The sequence below is a fragment of the Carcharodon carcharias genome, chromosome 7 (genome assembly GCF_017639515.1).
Source record: "Carcharodon carcharias isolate sCarCar2 chromosome 7, sCarCar2.pri, whole genome shotgun sequence".
Lineage (NCBI taxonomy): Eukaryota > Metazoa > Chordata > Chondrichthyes > Lamniformes > Lamnidae > Carcharodon > Carcharodon carcharias.
Window position 1 is genome coordinate 6,291,808 of NC_054473.1, and position 22,063 is coordinate 6,313,870.

Here is a 22,063-nt window from a genome sequence, read left to right on the forward strand (position 1 = left end):
ATTGTCTGTAAAATGCTTTGGGATGTCCTGGAGGATGTGAAAGATGCTATAGAAATGCAAGTTTTTTTTTCTCTTTCAACCCTCAGCTCCACCGCTTATGACCCCTTGTGCACCTCCCTCCCTGTTCTCACCTCAACTCTGATAGCTGCACCTTCACCTAGCTGACTGGGTGATCCGAGCTGATTCTATTGCCCCCTCAACTCACTGAGCTCGATCCTGGAACCTGGAGCGGTGTTGTAGCCCAGACCGGAACGTAACTTCTACAAACTCCAGCTCCCTGTGGTGTGGCTGTTTCTCACCGTGGGATGGGGATAAGGGCAGACCCCCTGGAGAGTGTCCGTCTGAACCGGACACACACACCATGCAGAGAAAGGGCCTGTTAGAATCCCTGCTTTATGTTCAGGTGAGTTTGTTGACCGGTTGTGATATGGTTGCTCTCCGCAGGTCACCACTGTGGCTCGTCAGAAGGGGAACCAGCTGATTCCGTACCAGACACAATCCGGGAACGTTCTGGAAATATTGTACGAAGAGTCTCTGTCGGCAACGGTCAGTAGCGAAATGGTTAACAGACATGGGTTTAGCCGTTCTTGTTTCTGTTTCTCACCTGCTATGGCACATGGTGTGAGGCAAATACCACAGACCCCACAGTCTACACATCGAGTTCACAGGAACAGGCTATTTGGCCTATCTAGTCTATGCAGATGCTTATGCTCATTCAAGACTCCCGCCCCTTTACGTCTAACATATGTCTATCAAAGAGCAAAGAAAAGTACAGCACAGGAACAGGCCCTTCGGCTCTCCAAGCCTGCGCCGATCGTATTGCCCGTCAACTAAAACATTTTGCACTTCCGGGGTCCGTATCCCTCTATTCCCATCCTATTCATCTATTTGTCAAGCTGCCTCTTAAACACCACTATGGTACCTGCTTCCACCACCTCCTCTGGCAGCGAATTCCAGACACTCACTACCCTCTGCGTAAAAAACTTGCCCCTCACATCTCCTCTATAGTTTTCTCCTCTCACCTTAAATCCATGTGCCCTAGTAATTGACTCTTCCACCCTGGGAAAAAGCTTCTGACTATCTAACCAGAATCCTCCTATTCCTTTGTCCCTCATGTGTTTACCCAGCTTCCCTTTAAACGTATCCAAACTATTCACCTCAACCACTCCCTGGGGGAGCGAGTTCCAAACTCTCCCCACTCTCTGGGTAAAAACGTTTCTCCTGAATTCCTGACTGGATTTATTGGTGACCACGTTATATTTATGGTCCCTGGTTTTGAATTGTACCCAGTAAGAATCAGTGCCTTACAGCCTGGTGCCCTAGCGGGAGTGGGATGTGTTGGGGGCCCGGGGGGAGGGGGGCGCTGTACCTCAGCAGTGCAATCAGGACTGCAGGGAGAGCTGGGGGTTACGGGCGAGGAACAGGGGTGGTGGGGGGGTGGTGGGGGAACGAGAGAGAAAATGCAACATAAAGAATTAGGGTTGGAGGCTCCGTAAACTGCTTATTATGTTTGTTAAATCCGCTGTCCAATTTGCTGAACGATTCTCTCCCACATCCTGCAGGAAGTGTTTGAAAAGGAGCACGCTGCGAATTCTACACTGACCTGGGCACTACGATTTGCTGGTTGGCTGCTGATGTTCGTTGGCGTTAAGCTCATGACGAAGATTTTCCACACACTGGGTGAGCCGGGGTTTGCTCTCTTTGCTTTTGTTGTAGAACTTCCTCCTGTTGTGCCGATCCAGCAGCTCTCACTCAGATTGGTAATTCGAGCCAGTCCCCATTGAAACCGGTGAGGGCTTGGAATTTTATTTATCCTCATGTCCTCTCACCTCCCTGTTTTAAAATTTGTCCTCTTGTCATTGAGTCACAGAGGAGGCCTTTCAGCCCCTTGAGTCTGCTCCACCATTCACGGCTGATCTCTATCCTAACTCGATTTACTTACCTTGGTTTTATATCCCTTGACACTCTTGCCCAATAAAAATCGATCAGTCTCCATCCTGAAGAGAGCTCCTAGTTTCTATTCTCGGGACATGGCAAGAATGTTTCTGGATGTCGTTCTGGAATATTCCTCAGCACTGCAGAATGTCCAGTTACAAGATTCTGAAAGTGTAGTTCTAACGCTCATTGGGAACCGGGACAGCACTCTCTCTTTATTTGCACACTAGTATGCGTGCGCATGCAGGCGTTGATGAATGTGCACCTGCCTTGGGCACTAATGCCAAATAAACACGCACATTATAAAAATTTGTGACAATCTGACTCAGGCCCCCAGTGGTTTATCGATTCGATGAGCCTGTATTCAGCTTAAAGGTTATATACACTAAGCTTTTAGGCAGGGCAGCATCTCAGCTGGAATCTAGGCTGGTGCATCAGCCACATATGGATCATTACATCTCTGATTGGTAAATTTTAAAAATGGGTAATAGACACTGGGTGCTGGTCATGGGATCTCAGTATTGATATTCACACGGCCTTTGAATTTTAACCTTGTGCGTTTGAATGGTTAAATGGTCCTAGGACAAGCCTGATACGTTTTGATCGTCGTGAATGTTTTAGTCCTTGGCCCCTAGTCTTGCTCCTGATTCAAGTGGGTGTGTGGCTGGAAGTCTCTCATTGCCACACCGGTGCTGGGATCTTCCAGGACGAGGGTGGGGGCGGGGGTGGGGTGAGTTTTGCTAGATTCAGTTTTAAACATGGTCACTTTTTTCTCCTCCTGCAGTGGACTGGATCCCAATCGTCCGCAACTTGGTCAGCCTGGGCCTGACGGTTTTTGCTGCATCCGTAGTCACCTCGCTGACCCTGCTGACCGTGGCCGTGGGCTGGATCTTCTACCGTCCCCTTGTGGCCCTGCTCCTGGGCATCCTGGCTGCTGTCCCCTTTCTGATCGCAAGATCCCGGGTCCGGCCGAAGCTGCTCTGAGCTCTGCCGGAGGAACAATCCATCCACACGGGCGTGTTCTTCCTTCCTGACCGTAAGCCCGTCTCTCGCAGGATCCAAGCAGCCAGTTTGAAAAACCCAACCTTCTAGTTCACGTCATTTCACGTGCCTACGACGGACCTGAGACATTGAAGTGAGTTTCCTGCGATGTTCCCCCTTTCGCCATCCCGTTTATTGTGGATGGCCTTGGCCACGTCCCTTTGGGCTCCTGGAACTGGTCAGACTCAGGTGCCTGAATCTTGGGTTTGTGTGTGTACCTGCGCCCCCCCACCCCCCACCGGCACTAATTCTGAGTAAACGTGTTCAGTATTAAAATTTGAGACAATCTGAAAGCTCAATGATTTATCGACACGAGACTATGATCAGTGCGAAGTCACCTGTAAGACACAATTTTTTGTTTTGACAGTACAGGATCCAGTTGTATTATTTTGAAGGGGACGGTGAAACGTGTTTTTCTGATGAACAAGTGTATTTTTTAAATAAACAAGAAATCTTCCCATGCAATCGCAGAAGGTGTAACATCTGTGCCTTTACCTCCTCCCCATCCGAGGCCCCAAACACTCCTTCCAGGGGAAGCAGCGGTTTATTTGTGCGTCTTTCAATTTGGTCTAGTATTCACCGCTCACACTGCAGCCTCGACATTGGAAAGTCTAAACGTAGACTGGGTGACTGCTTCGTGGAACACCTTCGCTCGCTCCACGAGCATGACTCCCACCTTCCAGTCGTTGGCCATTTCAGTTCACCATCTCGCCCTCACGCCCACATTTCTATCCTCGGCCTGTTGCAATGTTCCACCGAAGATCAGTGAAAGCTGGACGAACAGCACCTCATCTGCCAACTGGGTACTTTCCAGCCTTCTGGGTTCAACATTGAATTCAACAACTTCAGACCAGGAACTCTGTCCAGCACTGAGCCCTTTGTCTGCTATTAACATTCTGCTATTTTGCTTTCAGACAGCGCTGACCCTTATTCTGCTATTAACACTTACTCTGGACCAAAGCTTTCACCTTTAATACTATAAATGCCACTCCCGTTGTCTTGCGTTCCACTGACATCTTTGTCTTTTAATCTTCCCCTGCCCTCCAACCTATCCTCGACCTCCTATTTTGCTCCCCAACCTGACCCCCTTTCCCCTTTTGTCAAAGCATAAAACCCATCACATTTCTGCCTCTCTTTAGTTCTGCATATTGGATTCAAAACATTAACTCTCTCCACCACTGGTGTCAGACCTGCTGAGTTTTTCCAGCATTTTTTTTATATATTTCAGATTTCCAGCATCTGCAGTATTTTGCTTCTATTTAAGAAATCTATGTAACATTGGGTGATGTAGAGGATCACTGCAGGAGTTTAAAGGCGCTGCATAAATGCAGGTTGTTGTTGACTTCAACCATGGTATTATTCATGCTGATTGGGCTCATTAACAATTTCATTTATATAGTGCCTTTAATATGGTAAAATGTCCCAAGATGCTTCACAGGAGTGTATTCAGCCAAAAAGTTTACACGACCCAAAGGAGACATTCGGTCAGAAAGCTTGGGTCAAACTTGGGAAGTTTTAAGGAGCCTCTCCCATGGTGAGGTAGAGATAGTTAGGGAGGATATTCCAGGTATTTAGGTAGAGGTTTAGAGGAGGGAATTCCCTCGGTTTCAAGGGAATTGAGTGTAAATTTGAAAAGGAGAAAAAAGTACAGGGCTCTGGGGTGGGAAGGAGGGGGGTGTGAGGCCTACAGGTTAAGTGAGTGGGCAAAGATCTGGCAAATGGAGCAAAATGGGGCAAGTGTGAAATTGTCCATTTTGGCAGGATGAATAAAAAAGCAGCATACTATCTAAATGGTGAGAGATTGCAGAGCTCTGAGATTCACAGAGTGCATGAATCACAATCATCACAGCAAGTAATTAGGAAAGCTAATAGAAAGTTATCATTTATTGTGAGGGGAATTGAATACAAAAGTAGGGAGGTTATGCTTCAGTTATACAGGGCACTGGTGAGACTACATCTGGAGTACAGTGTACAGTATTGATCACCTTATTTAAGGGAGGATGTAACTGCATTAGAAGCAGTTCAGAGAAGGTTTACTAGACCAGGAATACCAGGAATGGGTGGGTTGTCTTATGAGGAAAGGCTCGGCAGGTTAGGCCTGTATCCGTTGGAGTTTGAAGATCAAGAGGGGACCTGATTGAAACCTTTAAGATCCTGGGGTTCTTGACAGGGTGGATGTGCCATCTTTCTGGTACAGTGCAGTTCTCGCTCAGTACTGACCCCATTCCTGACAGTACAGCACTGCCTCAGTACTGACCCTCTGACAGTGCAGCACTCCCTCAGTACTGACCCTCTGACAGTGCAGCAGTCCCTCAGTACTAACCCTCTGACAGTGCAGCACTCCCTCAGTACTGACCTTCTGACAGTGCAGCACTCCCTCAGTACTGACCCTCTGACAGTGCAGCACTCCCTCAGTACTGACCTCCTTCCTGACAGTGCAGCACTCCCTCAGTACTGACCCTCTGACAGTGCAGCACTCCCTCAGTACTGACCCTCTGACAGTGCAGCACTCCCTCAGTACTGACCCCCTTCCTGACAGTGCAGCACTCCCTCAGTACTGACCCCCTTCCTGACAGTGCAGCACTCCCTCAGTACTGACCCTCTGACAGTGCAGCACTCCCTCAGTACTGACCCTCTGACAGTGCAGCACTCCCTCAGTACTGACCTCCTTCCTGACAGCGCAGCACTCCCTCAGTACTGACCCTCTGACAGTGCAGCACTCCCTCAGTACTGACCCTCTGACAGTGCAGCACTCCCTCAGTACTGACCCTCTGACAGTGCAGCACTCCCTCAGTACTGACCCCCTTCCTGACAGTGCAGCGCTCCCTCAGTACTGACCCCCTTCCTGACAGTGCAGCACTCCCTCAGTACTGACCCCCTTCCTGACAGTGCAGCACTCCCTCAGTACTGACCCTCTGACAGTGCAGCACTCCCTCAGTACTGACCCTCTGACAGTGCAGCACTCCCTCAGTACTGACCCCCTTCCTGACAGTGCAGCACTCTCTCAGTACTGACCCCCTTCCTGACAGTGCAGCACTCCCTCAGTACTGACCCCCTTCCTGACAGTGCAGCACTCCCTCAGTACTGACCCCCTTCCTGACAGTGCAGCACTCCCTCAGTACTGACCCCCTTCCTGACAGTGCTGCACTCCCTCAGTACTGACCCCCTTCCTGACAGTGCTGCACTCCCTCAGTACCGACCCTCTGACAGTGCTGCACTCCCTCAGTACCGACCCTCTGACAGTGCTGCACTCCCTCAGTACCGACCCTCTGACAGTGCTGCACTCCCTCAGTACTGACCCTCTGACAGTGCTGCACTCCCTCAGTACTGACCCTCTGACAGTGCTGCACTCCCTCAGTACTGACCCTCTGACAGTGCAGCACTCCCTCGGTACTGACCCTCCGACAGTGCAGCACTCCCTCGGTACTGACCCTCCGACAGGGCAGCACTCCCTCAGTACTGACCCTCTGACAGGGCAGCACTCCCTCAGTACTGACCCTCCGACAGGGCAGCACTCCCTCAGTACTGACCCTCCGACAGTGCTGCACTCCCTCGGTACTGACCCTCTGACAGGGCAGCACTCCCTCAGTACTGACCCTCTGACAGTGCAGCACTCCCTCAGTACTGACCCCCTTCCTGACAGTGCAGCAGAGGTTTTTGCTATAGAATAGGTGGCAGGTTCCAGTTACAAACTCTGTAAAATGAAGATGCTGAGAGCCAGACTCAATACCAGTATATGGAGGGAATGACCTGTGTCTAATAAATACCTATTGATCTCCTGTGTGAAAGCTGCAATTGTCCCTCATCACACTGAGTTCCACATTTTCACTGACCTCACCCTGAATAGCCTGACTCTAATTTTAAGGTTACACCCCTTTCTCTGGATTCCCCGCCAGAGGAAATACCTTCTTCACATCCACTCTGTCACCCCTATAAATATCAAAACCCCAGGAAATACAAACCAAATTTATGCAACTTGTCCTCAATATTTAACTCTTTTATCTTGGAATCTTTATGGTGAATCTGCATATCCCCTCAGCTTTCCAAGCCCAATATATCCTTTGCTTTGTATTTGGGTAGAGAGTTCATTCTCTTAGACACTCAATCATTAACTGATCTAATTTAAGATGCAGATGTGGATATCCAACACTCTTTTCTTTTCACTCAAGAAGCTCAACACCATCCAGGACAAAGTAACCTGTTTGATTGGCACCCCATCCACCACCTTAAACATTCACTCAATCAACCAGGAGCAGGTACGCACAATGCACTGCAGCAACTCACCAAGGCTCCTTCGATAGCACCTTCCAAAAGTGTGACCATCTAGGAGGACAAGGGCAGCAGATAGATGGGAACACCACCACCGGGAAGTTCCCCTCCAAGTCACTCACCATCCTGACTTGGAAATATATCGGCCGTTCCTTCACTGTCGCTGGGTCAAAATCCTGGAACTCCCCTCCCTAACAGCACTGTGGGTGTACCTACACCACATGGACTGCAGTGGTTCAAGAAGGCAGCTCACCCCCACCTTCTCAAGGGGCAATTAGGGATGGGCAATAAATACTGGCCCAGCCAATGATGCCCACGTTCCATGAAAGTATTTAAAAAACCAGTGAATTGAAAATAAGCAAACCTGATTACTCAGCCAAGAAACCATCATCCATCACACCTAAACTCCTGCCCCCCCCACTACAGATCCTAACCAGGTAGATGTCTTTAGTTTGATTCAAACACAGAAATGAGTTTCATTACAAATCAACACACTTTTATTTTCCATAAGAAATCAATAGTTCAGAATATACACAGATCCCAAACTGGATTTGGTAATACTTGAAGAGGTATCAGATCAGACGGAGTATGCAATATTTTCATGGGAGGGGGAGGGGGACGGTGGAGTTTTGTTTTAAATTGAAAAACATGATCTTGCAAGAACTGGTTAACTTGCGGGCTAAGAAATAAACTTTGGTCCTGTGTCTGGTTATCGAATCTCTTGTCTGGCTGTGACAGCAGAATTTCAGCCCCTGACTGAGGGCATAAGGGGATAAATCCCGGTTAGGGTTGCAGCCTCTGATAATCCAGTGATTCCTTTCAGAAACTGTCTGCATGTGGATCTTGGGTGAGAACAGGGAGCAGGGTCAGCTGTGAAGCTCACTATGGTGGAATAGCCTGTCAGCATGCAGGCCCCAGACTTCAAGAATCAGGATGGTCTGTGAAGCCCAGGTACCAGAGAGAGAGGTGCCTGAGCTCTGCGACCATGAGCAGCATCTCTCTACCCACTGGGAGCAGCCACACATGTACGTACATTGGATAATGATCCCAGTGAGGGGTTGGAAAGATGCTAAAAGCCTCCAGTTCATTTTGTAAGGAAATTATGCTTGTGGTTTTTTTTTTTGGCCTGTAATTTTCCTTCTCGGGTTTAGAACTCTCTGCCCTCCCACTCTCCATACCTTAGCCCTCTCCGTTATCTCACATCTTTCCTCAATCTTAATAGCTGCAAGGTTCTATGCTCTGGGACTCTGTCAACCAAACTCAGAAGCATCCATGTGCACAAGCGAGTGGGTCCTGCTCTGCACAGACGAATTGTTGGAGGTCCCTGGGGCCTGTTTTGCATGACTGTTGAATTATTAATACTCCTCCTAATGTTATAAGCAGCAGCCACTGACACACATCCACCCCCTCTCTCTCTCTCCGTAGGGTGACCACAGTCCATTCAATCCAAACCCCCACCCGGCCATTTTTTAATCAAATCTAAGCAGAAAGGGTCTGTGCCACCACAAACTGGCCCGGTCCCACGTTTGCTATCAGCCCTGAGCTGCACCCAACCAACCTTCGTTCAAAAATTCACCAGAGCTTTTCAGCCCCCACCCCCCAACCGTTCAAAAAGAGTCCCAGCCGTAGCTTGATGCTTTCCATGGGAATTTGGAAGGAATTACGGAATCTGACCCCTAAAGGGTAGTAAAATTTTGGAATTCCATGCGGGAAAAGAATTGGAATTTAGTTTTTCCACTCGTGGTTATTGGCTTTGCTTTGGGCTCAGGGGTTCCCCACTGTGCCAGTTAATCGGGGGGCGGGGGGTGGGGGGTTCTGTCCCCCTTCCCCGAGGGGTGCCGGCAACGTGAGCGATTGGGTTCAAACCTCTCCTTGCACCCACCCCCTGCTTCCCCCCCACCCCCCCGCCAGTTCCTCACCCTACACAGTCTCCCGGAGCCCAGGTTGTCCCCAGCTCCATAACAACAAAGAGAAAAGAGGATCATCAGCCTAACTGGTGCTAACTACGACTAACTAACCAACCACAGATAGCTTGTCTTGTGCGTTCTGTGATATACTAAACTATGGGGTATCCTGAGCAGTCACCGTGGCAACCTGTCCCCTCAGGTTGGCGTGGAAGTCCCCCCCCACCACCCCCCGGTTCTACTGCTACCAAGCGAGACACGAAATGCTTGACTCTCAAACCCTGTTGTGGCAGTCACTTGGTATCAGAGCTTCTCGAATGGGAAGAGATGCTTCTCCTCCCCTCTCCTCTGCCTCTTGCTCTTCGTTCTCACCTCCTGCCTGTTCAAGGGCCAGGAGGAGGTCAGGTCACTAGCTTGGGCGGAATCAGTGTGGCCTCCCTCCTCAGATGAGCAGCCTACGCCCACCTCCTGACTCGAATTCAGGGTAGCAACATCCTGAGTAAAATAACAGTGAAAAAGACATTAAGAGGTTACGGATTAAATCTAGAGGGACAGAATTGAATAAGTATGTAGACGTTAAACTAAACTTGTATCAAACCTTAGTTAGACACTTGCAGCATTGTGCACAGTTCTGGAATTCATATTATAAAAAGGATACAGAACCACTGGAGAAGATGCAAAAGAGCGCAAGACTCCCTCAGCACTAACCTACCGACAGCGCCGCGCTCCCTCAGCACTAACCTACCGACAGCGCAGCGCTCCCTCAGCGCCGAACCTACTGACAGCGCCGCGCTCCCTCAGCGCCGACCCTCCGACAGCGCCGCGCTCCCTCAGCACTAACCTACCGACAGCGCCGCGCTCCCTCAGCACTAACCTACCGACAGCGCCGCGCTCCCTCAGCACTAACCTACCGACAGCGCCGCGCTCCCTCAGCACTAACCTACCGACAGCGCCGCGCTCCCTCAGCACTAACCTACCGACAGCGCCGCGCTCCCTCAGCACTAACCTACCGACAGCGCCGCGCTCCCTCAGCACTAACCTACCGACAGCGCCGCGCTCCCTCAGCACTAACCTACCGACAGCGCCGCGCTCCCTCAGCACTAACCTACCGACAGCGCCGCGCTCCCTCAGCACTAACCTACCGACAGCGCCGCGCTCCCTCAGCACTAACCTACCGACAGCGCCGCGCTCCCTCAGCACTAACCTACCGACAGCGCCGCGCTCCCTCAGCACTAACCTACCGACAGCGCCGCGCTCCCTCAGCACTAACCTACCGACAGCGCCGCGCTCCCTCAGCACTAACCTACCGACAGCGCCGCGCTCCCTCAGCACTAACCTACCGACAGCGCCGCGCTCCCTCAGCACTAACCTACCGACAGCGCCGCGCTCCCTCAGCACTAACCTACCGACAGCGCCGCGCTCCCTCAGCACTAACCTACCGACAGCGCCGCGCTCCCTCAGCACTAACCTACCGACAGCGCCGCGCTCCCTCAGCACTAACCTACCGACAGCGCCGCGCTCCCTCAGCACTAACCTACCGACAGCGCCGCGCTCCCTCAGCACTAACCTACCGACAGCGCCGCGCTCCCTCAGCACTAACCTACCGACAGCGCCGCGCTCCCTCAGCACTAACCTACCGACAGCGCCGCGCTCCCTCAGCACTAACCTACCGACAGCGCCGCGCTCCCTCAGCACTAACCTACCGACAGCGCCGCGCTCCCTCAGCACTAACCTACCGACAGTGCAGCGCTCCCTCAGCACTAACCTACCGACAGCGCCGCGCTCCCTCAGCACTAACCTACCGACAGCGCCGCGCTCCCTCAGCACTAACCTACCGACAGCGCCGCGCTCCCTCAGCACTAACCTACCGACAGCGCCGCGCTCCCTCAGCACTAACCTACCGACAGCGCCGCGCTCCCTCAGCACTAACCTACCGACAGCGCCGCGCTCCCTCAGCACTAACCTACCGACAGCGCAGCGCTCCCTCAGTGCCGACCCTACCGACAGCGCCACGCTCCCTCAGCGCCGACTCTCCGACAGCGCCGCGCTCCCTCAGCGCCGACCCTCCGACAGCGCCGCGCTCCCTCAGCGCCGACCCTCCGACAGCGCGGCACTCCCTCAGCGCCGACCCTCCGACAGCGCGGCACTCCCTCAGCGCCGACCCTCCGACAGCGCGGCACTCCCTCAGCGCCGACCCTCCGACAGCGCGGCACTCCCTCAGTACTGATTCTTTGATAGCGCAGCGCTCCCTCAGCGCCAACCCTCCGACAGCACGGCACTCCCTCAGTACTGATTCTTTGACAGCTCAGTGCTCCCTTATTTACCTTGGATCTGGACCTCACGAATTCACGTACTTCAGAAGATTAGGCGAATAAAGAACAATTATATAAGCCCCACTCTGCTTATGATTGCTGATTATTGTATTCTAAAAAGGTCTGGTTAATGTCGTCCAGAACAATAATATCAGAGGACATAGCCTGTACTTGATGGGGTTAAATTCAAATCTAATCTGGGGAAGAAATATTTCAGTGAAAGTGTTGTTACTGTAATGAACAGGTGGAAAGCAAGGTAGAGAATCTTAGGGAGGGAATTCTGGCGCTTAAATTCCAGGCAGCTGCTCAAGAGACCTGAATTAGAGAGCTCAGAGATCTTGGAGGCCTGTAGGGCTGGAGGAGATTACAAAGAGTAAGGGATCTGTAAAGAAGGAGTAGCTTGAGACATGACAGGTGGTGAGCAGAGCGTGCTGGGGGAGGAACAGGAAGGTTTGGATCAGTGTTTCCCAAAACTCTTCCCCCACAGGTGGGTTTTCCCCAGCTCAGGTCTGGCTCTGTTGTAGACTCACTGATAAGAGATTGGTCACTGGGATTAGTCAATAACTCCATTATTGTTGTGTCGTGTGACAACCAGGATGGAAGAAAGTGAATTAGACCTTGGTCTTTTCCTGTGCTGAAACTGGGAAGGGGGATAAATGTTTGCAGTGATTACCTTTGTATTGAATCGTGCCTTCAACCTTTCCCTGATGAGCAGTCCTTTCACCAACAACTTCCAGTTTCCCATTACACGTTGTTCCCGTTTCTGTACAACAGTCAGCAGATTTCAGTCAAAACAGTTTTTAGAAGTTATAGCTATTTATTTTGGCATGTTCCAACCCAGAAGGAAAAAATAGTTCGGACCAGTAATCTTCTTTCCCAGCTTTACTGGTGTTCCAATTTAAAGTACACAAGACCAGTTTGGACCAGTACTTTTATTTCCCAGTTTTTACTGGTTTTTTTCATTCTGGCAATCAACAAAGTGCAAGTTGTCAGTGCTGGAGACCCTAATACTCACATTTCCCAAATCATCACAAAACAATCAGGTACAGCAGCTTGGACTGCAGCAGTTCGAGGAGGCAGCTCACCACCACCTTCTCAAGGGCAATTAGGGATGGGCAATAAATAATGGCCCAGCCAGCGAAGCTCACATCCCATGAACGAATAAAGAAAAACAGCTTGGAGTTAGATACAGAGTAAAGCTCCCTCTACACCGTCCCCATCAAACACTCCCAGGACAGGTACAACACGGGGTTAGATACAGAGTAAATCTCCCTCTACACTGTCCCCATCAAACACTCCCAGGACAGGTACAGCACGGGGTTAGATACAGAGTAAAGCTCCCTCTACACTGTCCCCATCAAACACTCCCAGGACAGGTACAGCACGGGGTTAGATACAGAGTAAAGCTCCCTCTACACGGACCCCATCAAACACTCCCAGGACAGGTACAGCACAGGGTTAGATACAGAGTAAATCTCCCTCTACACTGTCCCCATCAAACACTCCCAGGACAGGTACAGCACGGGGTTAGATACAGAGTAAATCTCCCTCTACACTGTCCCCATCAAACACTCCCAGGACAGGTACAGCACGGGGTTAGATACAGAGTAAAGCTTCCTGCACACTGTCCCCATCAAACACTCCCAGGACAGGTACAGCATGGGGTTAGATACAGAGTAAATCTCCCTCTACACTGTCCCCATCAAACACTCCCAGGACAGGTACAGCACGGGGTTAGATACAGAGTAAAGCTATCTCTACACTGTCCCCATCAAACACTCCCAGGACAGGTACAGCACAGGGTTAGATACAGAGTAAAGCTCCCTCTACACTGTCCCCATCAAACACTCCCAGGACAGGTACAGCACGGGGTTAGATACAGAGTAAAACTCCCTCTACACTGTCCCCATCAAACACTCCCAGGACAGGTACAGCACGGGGTTAGATACAGAGTAAATCTCCCTCTACACTGTCCCCATCAAACACTCCCAGGACAGGTACAGCACGGGGTTAGATACAGAGTAAATCTCCCTCTACACTGTCCCCATCAAACACTCCCAGGACAGGTACAGTTCGGGGTTAGATACAGAGTAAAGCTTCCTCTACACTGTCCCCATCAAACACTCCCAGGACAGGTACAGCACGGGGTTAGATACAGAGTAAAGCTTCCTCTACACTGTCCACATCAAACACTCCCAGGACAGGTACAGCATGGGGTTAGATACAGAGTAAATCTCCCTCTACACTGTCCCCATCAAACACTCCCAGGACAGGTACAGCACGGGGTTAGATACAGAGTAAAGCTCCCTCTACACTGTCCCCATCAAACACTCCCAGGACAGGTACAGCACGGGGTTAGATACAGAGTAAAGCTCTCTCTACACTGTCCCCATCAAACACTCCCAGGACAGGTACAGCACGGGGTTAGATACAGAGTAAAGCTCCCTCTACACTGTCCCCATCAAACACTCCCAGGACAAGTACAGCAAGGGGTTAGATACAGAGTAAAGCTCCCTCTACACTGTCCCCATCAAACACTCCCAGGACAGGTACAACACGGGGTTAGATACCGAGTAAAGCTCCCTCTACACTGTCCCCATCAAACACTCCCAGGACAGGTACAGCACGGGGTTAGATACAGAGTAAATCTCCCTCTACACTGTCCCCATCAAACACTCCCAGGACAGGTACAGCACGGGGTTAGATACAGAGTAAAGCTCCCTCTACACTGTCCCCATCAAACACTCCCAGGACAGGTACAGCACAGGGTTAGATACAGAGTAAAGCCTTACACATTTATGTATTTAATTATTGTTTTTATATATTCCCTGGCCTACAGTGTTGTCGTGCGAGACAGATTAGGAGATCAATGACAAAAACAAAAAATGCTGGAAAAACTCAGCAGGTCTGAAAGAATCATCTGGACTCGAAATGTTAACTCTCTCTCTCTCTCTCCAGATGCTGTCAGACCTGCTGAGTTTTTCTAGCATTTTTTCTTTTCATTTCAGATTTCCAGCCTGTGTTTTGCTTTTATTATATGAGGTCAATGAGCTGGTGTAAGTTTTGAGCTGCAGGGGAGTGGGGCTGGAATTATTCAACTCATCTCATCATCGCCTTACCCCCAGCAGGGAAGAGCTCACCCAGCAGGCAGGGCAGATTGGAACGCAACAGCCACACTCTACTCCCGAATACCAGCAACCCCCTCCCCTACTCCACTCTGTGCCCCCCGCTCCACTCTGCCCTCCCCCACCCCTCCATCCCCACCCCCACTCCACTCTGCTGCCCCCCCACCCCACCCCACTCTGCCCCCCCACCCCACTCTGCCCCCCCCACCCCACCCCACCCCACTCTGCTGCCCCCCCACCCCACCCCACCCCACTCCACTCTGCCCTCTCAGGAATGTCTCACCTGTTGTTCTTTCTTTGCCATTTCTGCCTCTTCCTCCTCACAGGCTGCCAGCAAAGTCTCCACATACTCTTCACAGACAACATACCCGTCAACTCTGGCGTGGGAGAGGAGTTGAGGTGAGAAAATGAGACAATTTAGATGCCCCTTCCCTTACCATCTCCCTTTCAAAATTTTCAGATATTTGCCAAGAATGACGTTAGAATTTATAGCAGAGAAACAGGCCATTTGGCCCATCAAGTCCATGCTGGTGCTAATGCTCCACGTGAGCCTCCTCCTGCCCCCTCTTCATCTCACCCTATCAACATATCATTCCATTCCTCGCTCTACCCAGCTTCCCCCTTAAACCAACGACGTGAGTGGCCAAAGATTGAAAAAGTCTGAAGTTTTTTTGTGATCAGGAATTGTGTAATTATTGCACTTTTTATGATCTGCAGTGAAATGCAAATGCTTCTAGGACTCTTAAAATGGGTGGACTTATAAAACTTCAAGTGGGTAGAATCGTTCGTTTTCTCTTTGTTGATCTATTACCATCAAAACTACGGGACCAATGCACCTGTATAAAATCACCAAAGTGACCTTGACATCCAATGCAGTTTGTGCATGTAGTGCAGGATGAAGTCACATTTAGAATATAGTGAGCAATTTTGGTCCCCGTATCTCAGGAAGGATGTTCTGGCCCTGGAGAGGGTCCAGAGGAGGTTCACGAGAATGATCCCAGAAATGAAAGGCTTAACATATGAGGAACGTTTGAGGACTCTGGGTCTACACTCGATGGAGTTTAGAAGGATGAGGGGGGGATCTGTTTGAAACTTACAGAATGTTGAAAGACCTGGATAGAGTGGACGTGGGGAAGATGTTTCCATTAGTAGGAGAGACTAGGACCCGAGGGCACAGCCTCACAGTAAAGGGAAGACCTTTTAGAACAGAGATGAAGAGAAACTTTTTTAGCCAGAGAGTGGTGAATCTATGGAATTCATTGCCACAGAAGGCTGTGGAGGCCAGGTCATTGAGTGTATTTAAGACCGAGATAGATAGGTTCTTGATTGGTAAGGGGATCAAAGGTTACGGGGAGAAGGCGGGAGAATGGGGTTGAGAAACCTATCAGCCATGATTGAATGATGGAGCAGACTCGATGGGCTGAAGGACCTAATTTCTGCTCCTATGTCTTATGGTGTTAACAACAGAACATGACCTTGCTGGATCATGTACGTGTAAAGCGAAGCAAGGGACTATGGCGGTGCTTTGCAAGCTATTTCCCAAGGTGACCCCATTTTAACTCACCACCACCTTCTCAAGGGGCAATTAGGGATGCGCAATAAACGCTGGCCCGGCCCAGCCAGTGACACCCACATCCCGTGAACAAATATATAAAAAAAAGCTTGAAAATTAACATGACCCCAAACACTAGCAAAAACAAAACAGCAATAAAGCAGCTTGGCAACATGCAGTGCATAACTATTGAAGTCTGTGTATCAACAGGGAATACATCAGGTAAATATGAAAATCTGTTTTATAGTCGTTTGTAAAAATGTAATTATTTTAGGTCTTCGAGAAGGTTTCAGCCAATCCCTGGTGACAGAAGACTTAGTGATGCCTCTGTCCCCAACCCCCACACACCCCTCACATAGAATGTCACCAGCCTTCGGAATCTGTTGGTAATTGTTTTGCACTCCTGGTGTATACTTGGAAGATTTACCTCCGTTTTATAACATCATCAATAGCTTTTAATATTATCGTGTCCTTAATATTATAAATAATCCCAAGTCACTACGTGCCAGCGTGATCAGATAAAGTTTGACACCGGACCACATAAAGCTAGAGCAGGAAGGCAACTAAAGCTCAGTCAAAGAGGCAGGTTTTAAGGAGCATCTTAATGGAGGAAAAAAGAGAGAGGAGGAGAGGTTTAGGGAGGGAATTCCAGTGCTTAGGCCCCAAGCAGCTGAAGGCACAGCCGACAATGGTGGAGAGAGGGAAATGAGGGATGTTCAAGGGGCCAGGATTGGAGGAGCGCAGAGATTTCGGAGGGTTGTGCAGCTGAAGAAAGTTACACAGCCACGGGCGATTTATGGTGCGTTTGCAGATGTTGCTGTGCTAGTGAATTGCAATGTACAACCTACATGGGATGCGAATGTCCCTTGTGGAAATCAAATCCTGTCACTGCCGCTGCACAGTCGATGTTCAGTTTCCGGGCCACTTTGTTGATGTTGGGGACCCTCAGGCACTTGCAGCCTACAGGAAGCATACAGGGTTTGAAGAGATAGACGTTTCCAAAATCATTCCGGGGGACCTTAAAGATGACAGGAATGACGTGAGATTCACGATCTCCATTTAGCCAAAGTCTTTTTTAACAATGTTCTTCATTCCCCTCCCCCCCCCCCAAACCAACGTTTCACCCCGACCACACCTCCTCAAGGGATGTGTCTTCCTGGGAACGTACCGGAGTCACCTAAGAGCATCTCAGAAGGCTGAGGGTTCAGGTCCCACTCCAGAGAACATGAGCACAAAATCTAGGATGATATGCCCAGTGCAGTACTGAGAAAGTGCTGTACTGTCAAAATTACCATCTCTCAGATGAGACAGTAACCCAAGGCCCCATCTGCTCTCTCCACTGAACCTAGAAGATCCCAAGGCCACACTTCAAAGACGAGACGGGGGAATTGATCAGTAAAAATAGTGATAATTATAAAGATACTTTTTTTTGCAAGTCAAGGGTGTTGAAGGTCATGGAGCCAAGGCACATGGACGGAGTTAAGGTTCCGATCAAAGATGATACCATTGAATGGCAGAACAAGCTTGAGGGGCTGAATGGCCTCCCCCCCCACCCCCTGTTCTAATGCAAGAAATAAAATGTAATCAGGGATAAAGGCCCCAACCCCTCCGTCCCCATGTGCATCTGATCGGTCCTGCACCTTCCCATTGACGGCACTCGGAGGAGAATAAGGCTCTGTTTGCCAGTGCCCAAACAATCCCAGGTCGTCCTTGTCCCGATCTTCCCAATTCACCGATCGTGCCCGCCTTGCTCGGTTAGATTGGCTTTTCACCATCTGGTAAAAGAAAGGGGAGAAAAATATATGGTTCATCAGCTTCTGTTTGTCCTATAACAACAACAATCTGCATTTATATCGCGCTTTTAACACAGTTAAACATCCCCAAGGTGCTTATCAGGGGAGAAATCAATGCTGAGCCATAGAAGGAGATGTCAGGAAAGGTGACTCACAGCTTGATCAAGGAGTTAAATATTAAGGAGCATCCTGAAGGAGGAGACAGAGGCAAGAGGTTCAGGGAGGGAACTCCAACGCTTAGGACCCAGGCAGCTGAAGGTATGGCTACCAACGGTGCAGCGATTAAACCTGGGAATGCTCAGGAGGCCAGAATTAAAGGAGCAAAGAGATCTCGAAGGGTTGAGCTTATAAAGCGAGGGAGGGGAAAGACCATGAAGGATAATTTAGAAGAAGGTGCTTAGGTTTCTGGGTACGATAGTAATGGGGGTTAAAGCTAGAGAACTGAGATCTACAGTACCTTGCTGGGTATCTCTCCATCTTTCACCACCCGGGCTTCCTTCAGCCAGAGGTCCTTGGAATGAAGTGTTTGTACGCAGTCTCTGAAACATTAAGCAGTAAACTGAATGGGTGAGAACGTAAAAGCAAAATACAGCAGATGCTGGAAATCTGAAGAGTTAGTTTTGAAGAAGAGTCATACGGACTTGAAACATTAACTCTTGTTTCTCTCTCCACAGACGCTGTTAGACCTGCTGAGTTTTTCCAGCATTTTCTGTTGTGTGGGTGAGAATGTTTATTTGCATGGGGTTTGTGCATACCTGCAAGCGTTACACTTCTGTGGTGATATGTATAGTGTTACCGACCACAAAAATTAACATACAATAGTTCAAGTGAAATTGTTCATTGAAAAGAGTCACAGGAGGGATTGGCTGACAAATATACTGCCCCGTGTGCCAGTGTGGGATGGAGAGAACTGTTAGACCAGAGGGGTCCCGAGTTCAACTCCTCCTCAGAGTTAGATGAACCAGGACTGGGTTAGGGATGGTAAGAGGAAGAAAATAATCAGCTGTTGGTTCTTGGCCTCTATCCAATCACCTCAGCTTGAAGAGACAGGGAGAGAGAATTCACAAAGGCTCCTTCAAGAGCACCTTCCAAACCCACGGCCACTATCGTCTAGAAGGACGTGCAGCAAATAGATGGGAACACTACCACTTGGAAGTTCCCCTCCAAGCCACTCACCATCCTGACTTGGAAATATATTGGCCGTTCCTTCACTGCCGCTGGGTCAAAATCCTGGAACTCCCTCCCTAACAGCACTGTGGGTGTACCTACACCACATGGACTGCAGCGGTTCAAGAAGGCAGCTCACCACCACCTTCTCAAGGGGCAACTAGGGATGGGTAATAAATGCTGGTCCAGCTAGCGAAGCCCACATCCCATGAATGAATTAAAAAAAAAGAATGAGAGACAGAGAGAGAGGGAAAAACAAAGAGAATTAGAGAGACAGAGGGGGAGAGAGATAAAAAGGGAAAAAACAATGCAAGAGAGAGACAGACAGATACAGATGGAGATAGACTAAGATGGGACAGAATTCGAATGAGATAGAGGGTGAGAAATAAAAGGATAGAGAGAGGCAGAATATAAAGAGAGAGGAAATTACAGACAGAGAGTATTAGGGAAAGATATAGAAACGGAGAGAGTTGAAGAGAGAAACAGAGAGACAGAGAATTAGAGAGAGAGAGAGAGAGAGAGACACAGATGAAATGGAATTCACTCTCTTTTGACTCTGCCTCTATATTTCTATTTCTTCCTCTGTGTCTATTTCAAATTCTGTCCCTTCTTAGACTTTCTCGGTCTCTCTCTCTCTCTCTCCTTTTTTCCCCTTTCTCTCTCTCTCCCTCTCTGTGTTGGAGGAAGACAGGAAAAGGGTTAGCTGTGATACCCACACAGTTCAGTAGTCTACCAACATTAGCTAATGAGGTTCATGCAAGAATAGCAATTGTTTGGGTGAAGTAGCATAGAGCAACAATCCTATCCCGGCAAGGGTCCAAACCATCAGGAAAGACAATGAGAAACAGTGTTAATCATGAACTTCACTGGTTTTTCACATGATCCAGTCAGCTAGCTGGGAAGGCAATGTCCTTACCTTGAATAGACAGCCTCTGTTTTGCAGTAGCCCAGGATAGCCGCTGTCGGGGGATACAGGATCTCGTACTTCAACAGATGTCTCTTCAGCACGTAGAGAGGGTGGTTTTTATACTCACCCACAGAAGTGGGCAATGGTCGCTCAAGTAACTTGGCTTGCAACTGTGAAATACAACAGGAGGACCACAATATGTAGCACAGAATCAGGCCATTCGGCCCAAGTGGTCCATGTCAATATTCACGTTCCACTTGAGCCTCCCTCCACCTTACTTCATCTCACACTTTCACCATATCCTTCTATTCCTCTCTCCCTCGTGCGTTTATTTAGCTTCCCCTTAAATGTATCTATCCTATTCACCTCAACCACCCCCTGTGGTAGCAAGTTCCACATTCTCCCCACTCTCTGGGTAAAGACGTTTCTCCTGAATTCCCAATTGAGTTTATTAGTGACTATCTTATACTGATGGCCCCCCTAGTTTCAGAATCACAGCTAGAGGAGAACGTTTCAACTGGGCTGAATCCCATGTCTATTATTTTTATTCTTTAATGGGCTGTGGGCATCACTAACAAGACCAGAATTTGTTGCTCATTCCTAATTGCCCCTGAACTGAGTGGCTTGCTAGGCCATTTCAGAGGGCAGTTAGAAGTCAACCTCACTGCTGTGGATCTGGAGTCACATGTAGGCCCAGACCAGGTAAGGTTGGCAGATTTCCTTCCCTAAAGAAACAAATTTCTCCTCATCTCCATCTCAAAAGGGAGAACCTCTTATTCTTAAACTGTGGGCCCTAGTTCTAGTCTCCCCCACAGGAGGAAACATCCTCCCAGTACCCGCACTGTCAAAGACCCCTCAGGATCTCAGATGTTTCAATGAAATCACCTCTCATTCTTCTAACCTCCAGTTGGTATGAGCCCAAACAGTTCAACCTTCATAAAATAAGCCCCTCATCCCAGGAATAAGTCAATTGAACCTTCTGTGAACTGCTTCTAATGCAGATATATCCCTTTACAAATAAGGAGGCCAAAACTGTTCACGGTATTCCAGATGTGGTCTCACCAAGCCCCTGTACAGCTACGTGAAACTTTCCTACTTATGTATTTTTTTTATTTATTCATGGGATGTGGGCTTTGCAGGCTAGGCCAGCATTTATTGCCCATCCCTAATTGCCCTTGAGAAGGTGGTGGTGAGCTGCCTTCTTGAACCGCTGCAGTCCATGTGGTGTAGGTACACCTGCAGTGGTGTTAGGGAGGGAGTTCCACGATTTTGACCCAGCGACAGTGAAGGAATGGTGATATATTTCCAAGTCAGGATGGTGAGCGACTTGGAGGGGAACTTCAAAGTGGTGGTGTTCCCATCTACCTGCTGCCCTTGTCCTTCTAGATGGTAGTGGTCATGGGTTTGGAAGCTGCTGTCGAAGGAGCCTTGGTGAGTTGCTGCAGTGCATCTTGTAGATGGTACACACGCTGCTGCTACTGTGCGTCGGTGGTGGAGGGAGTGAATGTTTGTGGATGGGGTGCCAATCAAACGGGGCTGCTTTGTCCTGGATGGTGTCCAGCTGCTTGAGTGTTGCTGGAGCTGCACTCATCCTGGCAAGTGGGGAGTATTCCATCACACTCCTGACTTGTGCCTTGTAGATGTTGGATGGTGTATACTCCATTCCTTTTGCAATAAACACCAACATTCCATTTGCCTTCCTAATCACTTGCTGTGTCTGCCTTTTTTGAATCATGTACCAGGACAGCCAGATCCTTCTGTACCTCTAAGTTCTATAATGTTTCTCTATTTCAATAATAATTTGCTTTTCTATTCTTCCTGCCAAAGTGAACAAGTTCACATTTTCCAAAATTATACTATATCTGCCAATATAGTCTATAATTCCTTTGCAGACTCTCTACCACCACTTGATAACTTACTTTCCCACTTATCTTTGTGTCATCAGCAAATTTAGCTACCATACATTCAGTCTCTTCATCCAAGTCATTGATGTCGATTGTAGTTGATCCCTGTGGCACTCCACTAGTCACAGCTTACCAACTCAAAAATGACCCATTT

The 22,063-nt window shown here is 49.2% G+C and overlaps 2 protein-coding genes across 4 annotated transcripts in view; one reads left to right on the forward strand and one right to left on the reverse strand.

The window, feature by feature from the left end:
- LOC121279669 (transmembrane protein 43-like) overlaps nt 1-3,441 on the forward strand; it is a 28,700-nt gene extending 25,259 nt beyond the window's left edge. Inside the window, exons 10-12 of the mRNA XM_041190889.1 lie at nt 445-546; nt 1,563-1,680; nt 2,720-3,441. Coding sequence (XP_041046823.1) covers nt 445-546; nt 1,563-1,680; nt 2,720-2,919 — 420 coding nt within the window. The 3' untranslated portion in view covers nt 2,920-3,441. The remainder of the gene's footprint in view (nt 1-444; nt 547-1,562; nt 1,681-2,719) is intronic.
- A 4,278-nt stretch (nt 3,442-7,719) lies between these two features.
- xpc (xeroderma pigmentosum, complementation group C) overlaps nt 7,720-22,063 on the reverse strand; it is a 39,429-nt gene continuing 25,085 nt past the window's right edge. For 2 of the 3 annotated variants that reach the window (XM_041192009.1, XM_041192011.1), the window contains exons 10-16: nt 20,015-20,175; nt 18,389-18,470; nt 17,779-17,913; nt 16,987-17,156; nt 14,870-14,963; nt 12,135-12,224; nt 7,720-9,644 (exon numbers count right to left, since the gene is read on the reverse strand). In XM_041192009.1, coding sequence (XP_041047943.1) covers nt 9,453-9,644; nt 12,135-12,224; nt 14,870-14,963; nt 16,987-17,156; nt 17,779-17,913; nt 18,389-18,470; nt 20,015-20,175 — 924 coding nt within the window. In that variant the 3' untranslated portion in view covers nt 7,720-9,452. Of the gene's footprint in view, nt 9,645-12,134; nt 12,225-12,273; nt 12,426-14,869; nt 14,964-16,986; nt 17,157-17,778; nt 17,914-18,388; nt 18,471-20,014; nt 20,176-22,063 lie in introns of those variants that run through there. The other variant, XM_041192010.1, reaches the window with a different exon arrangement.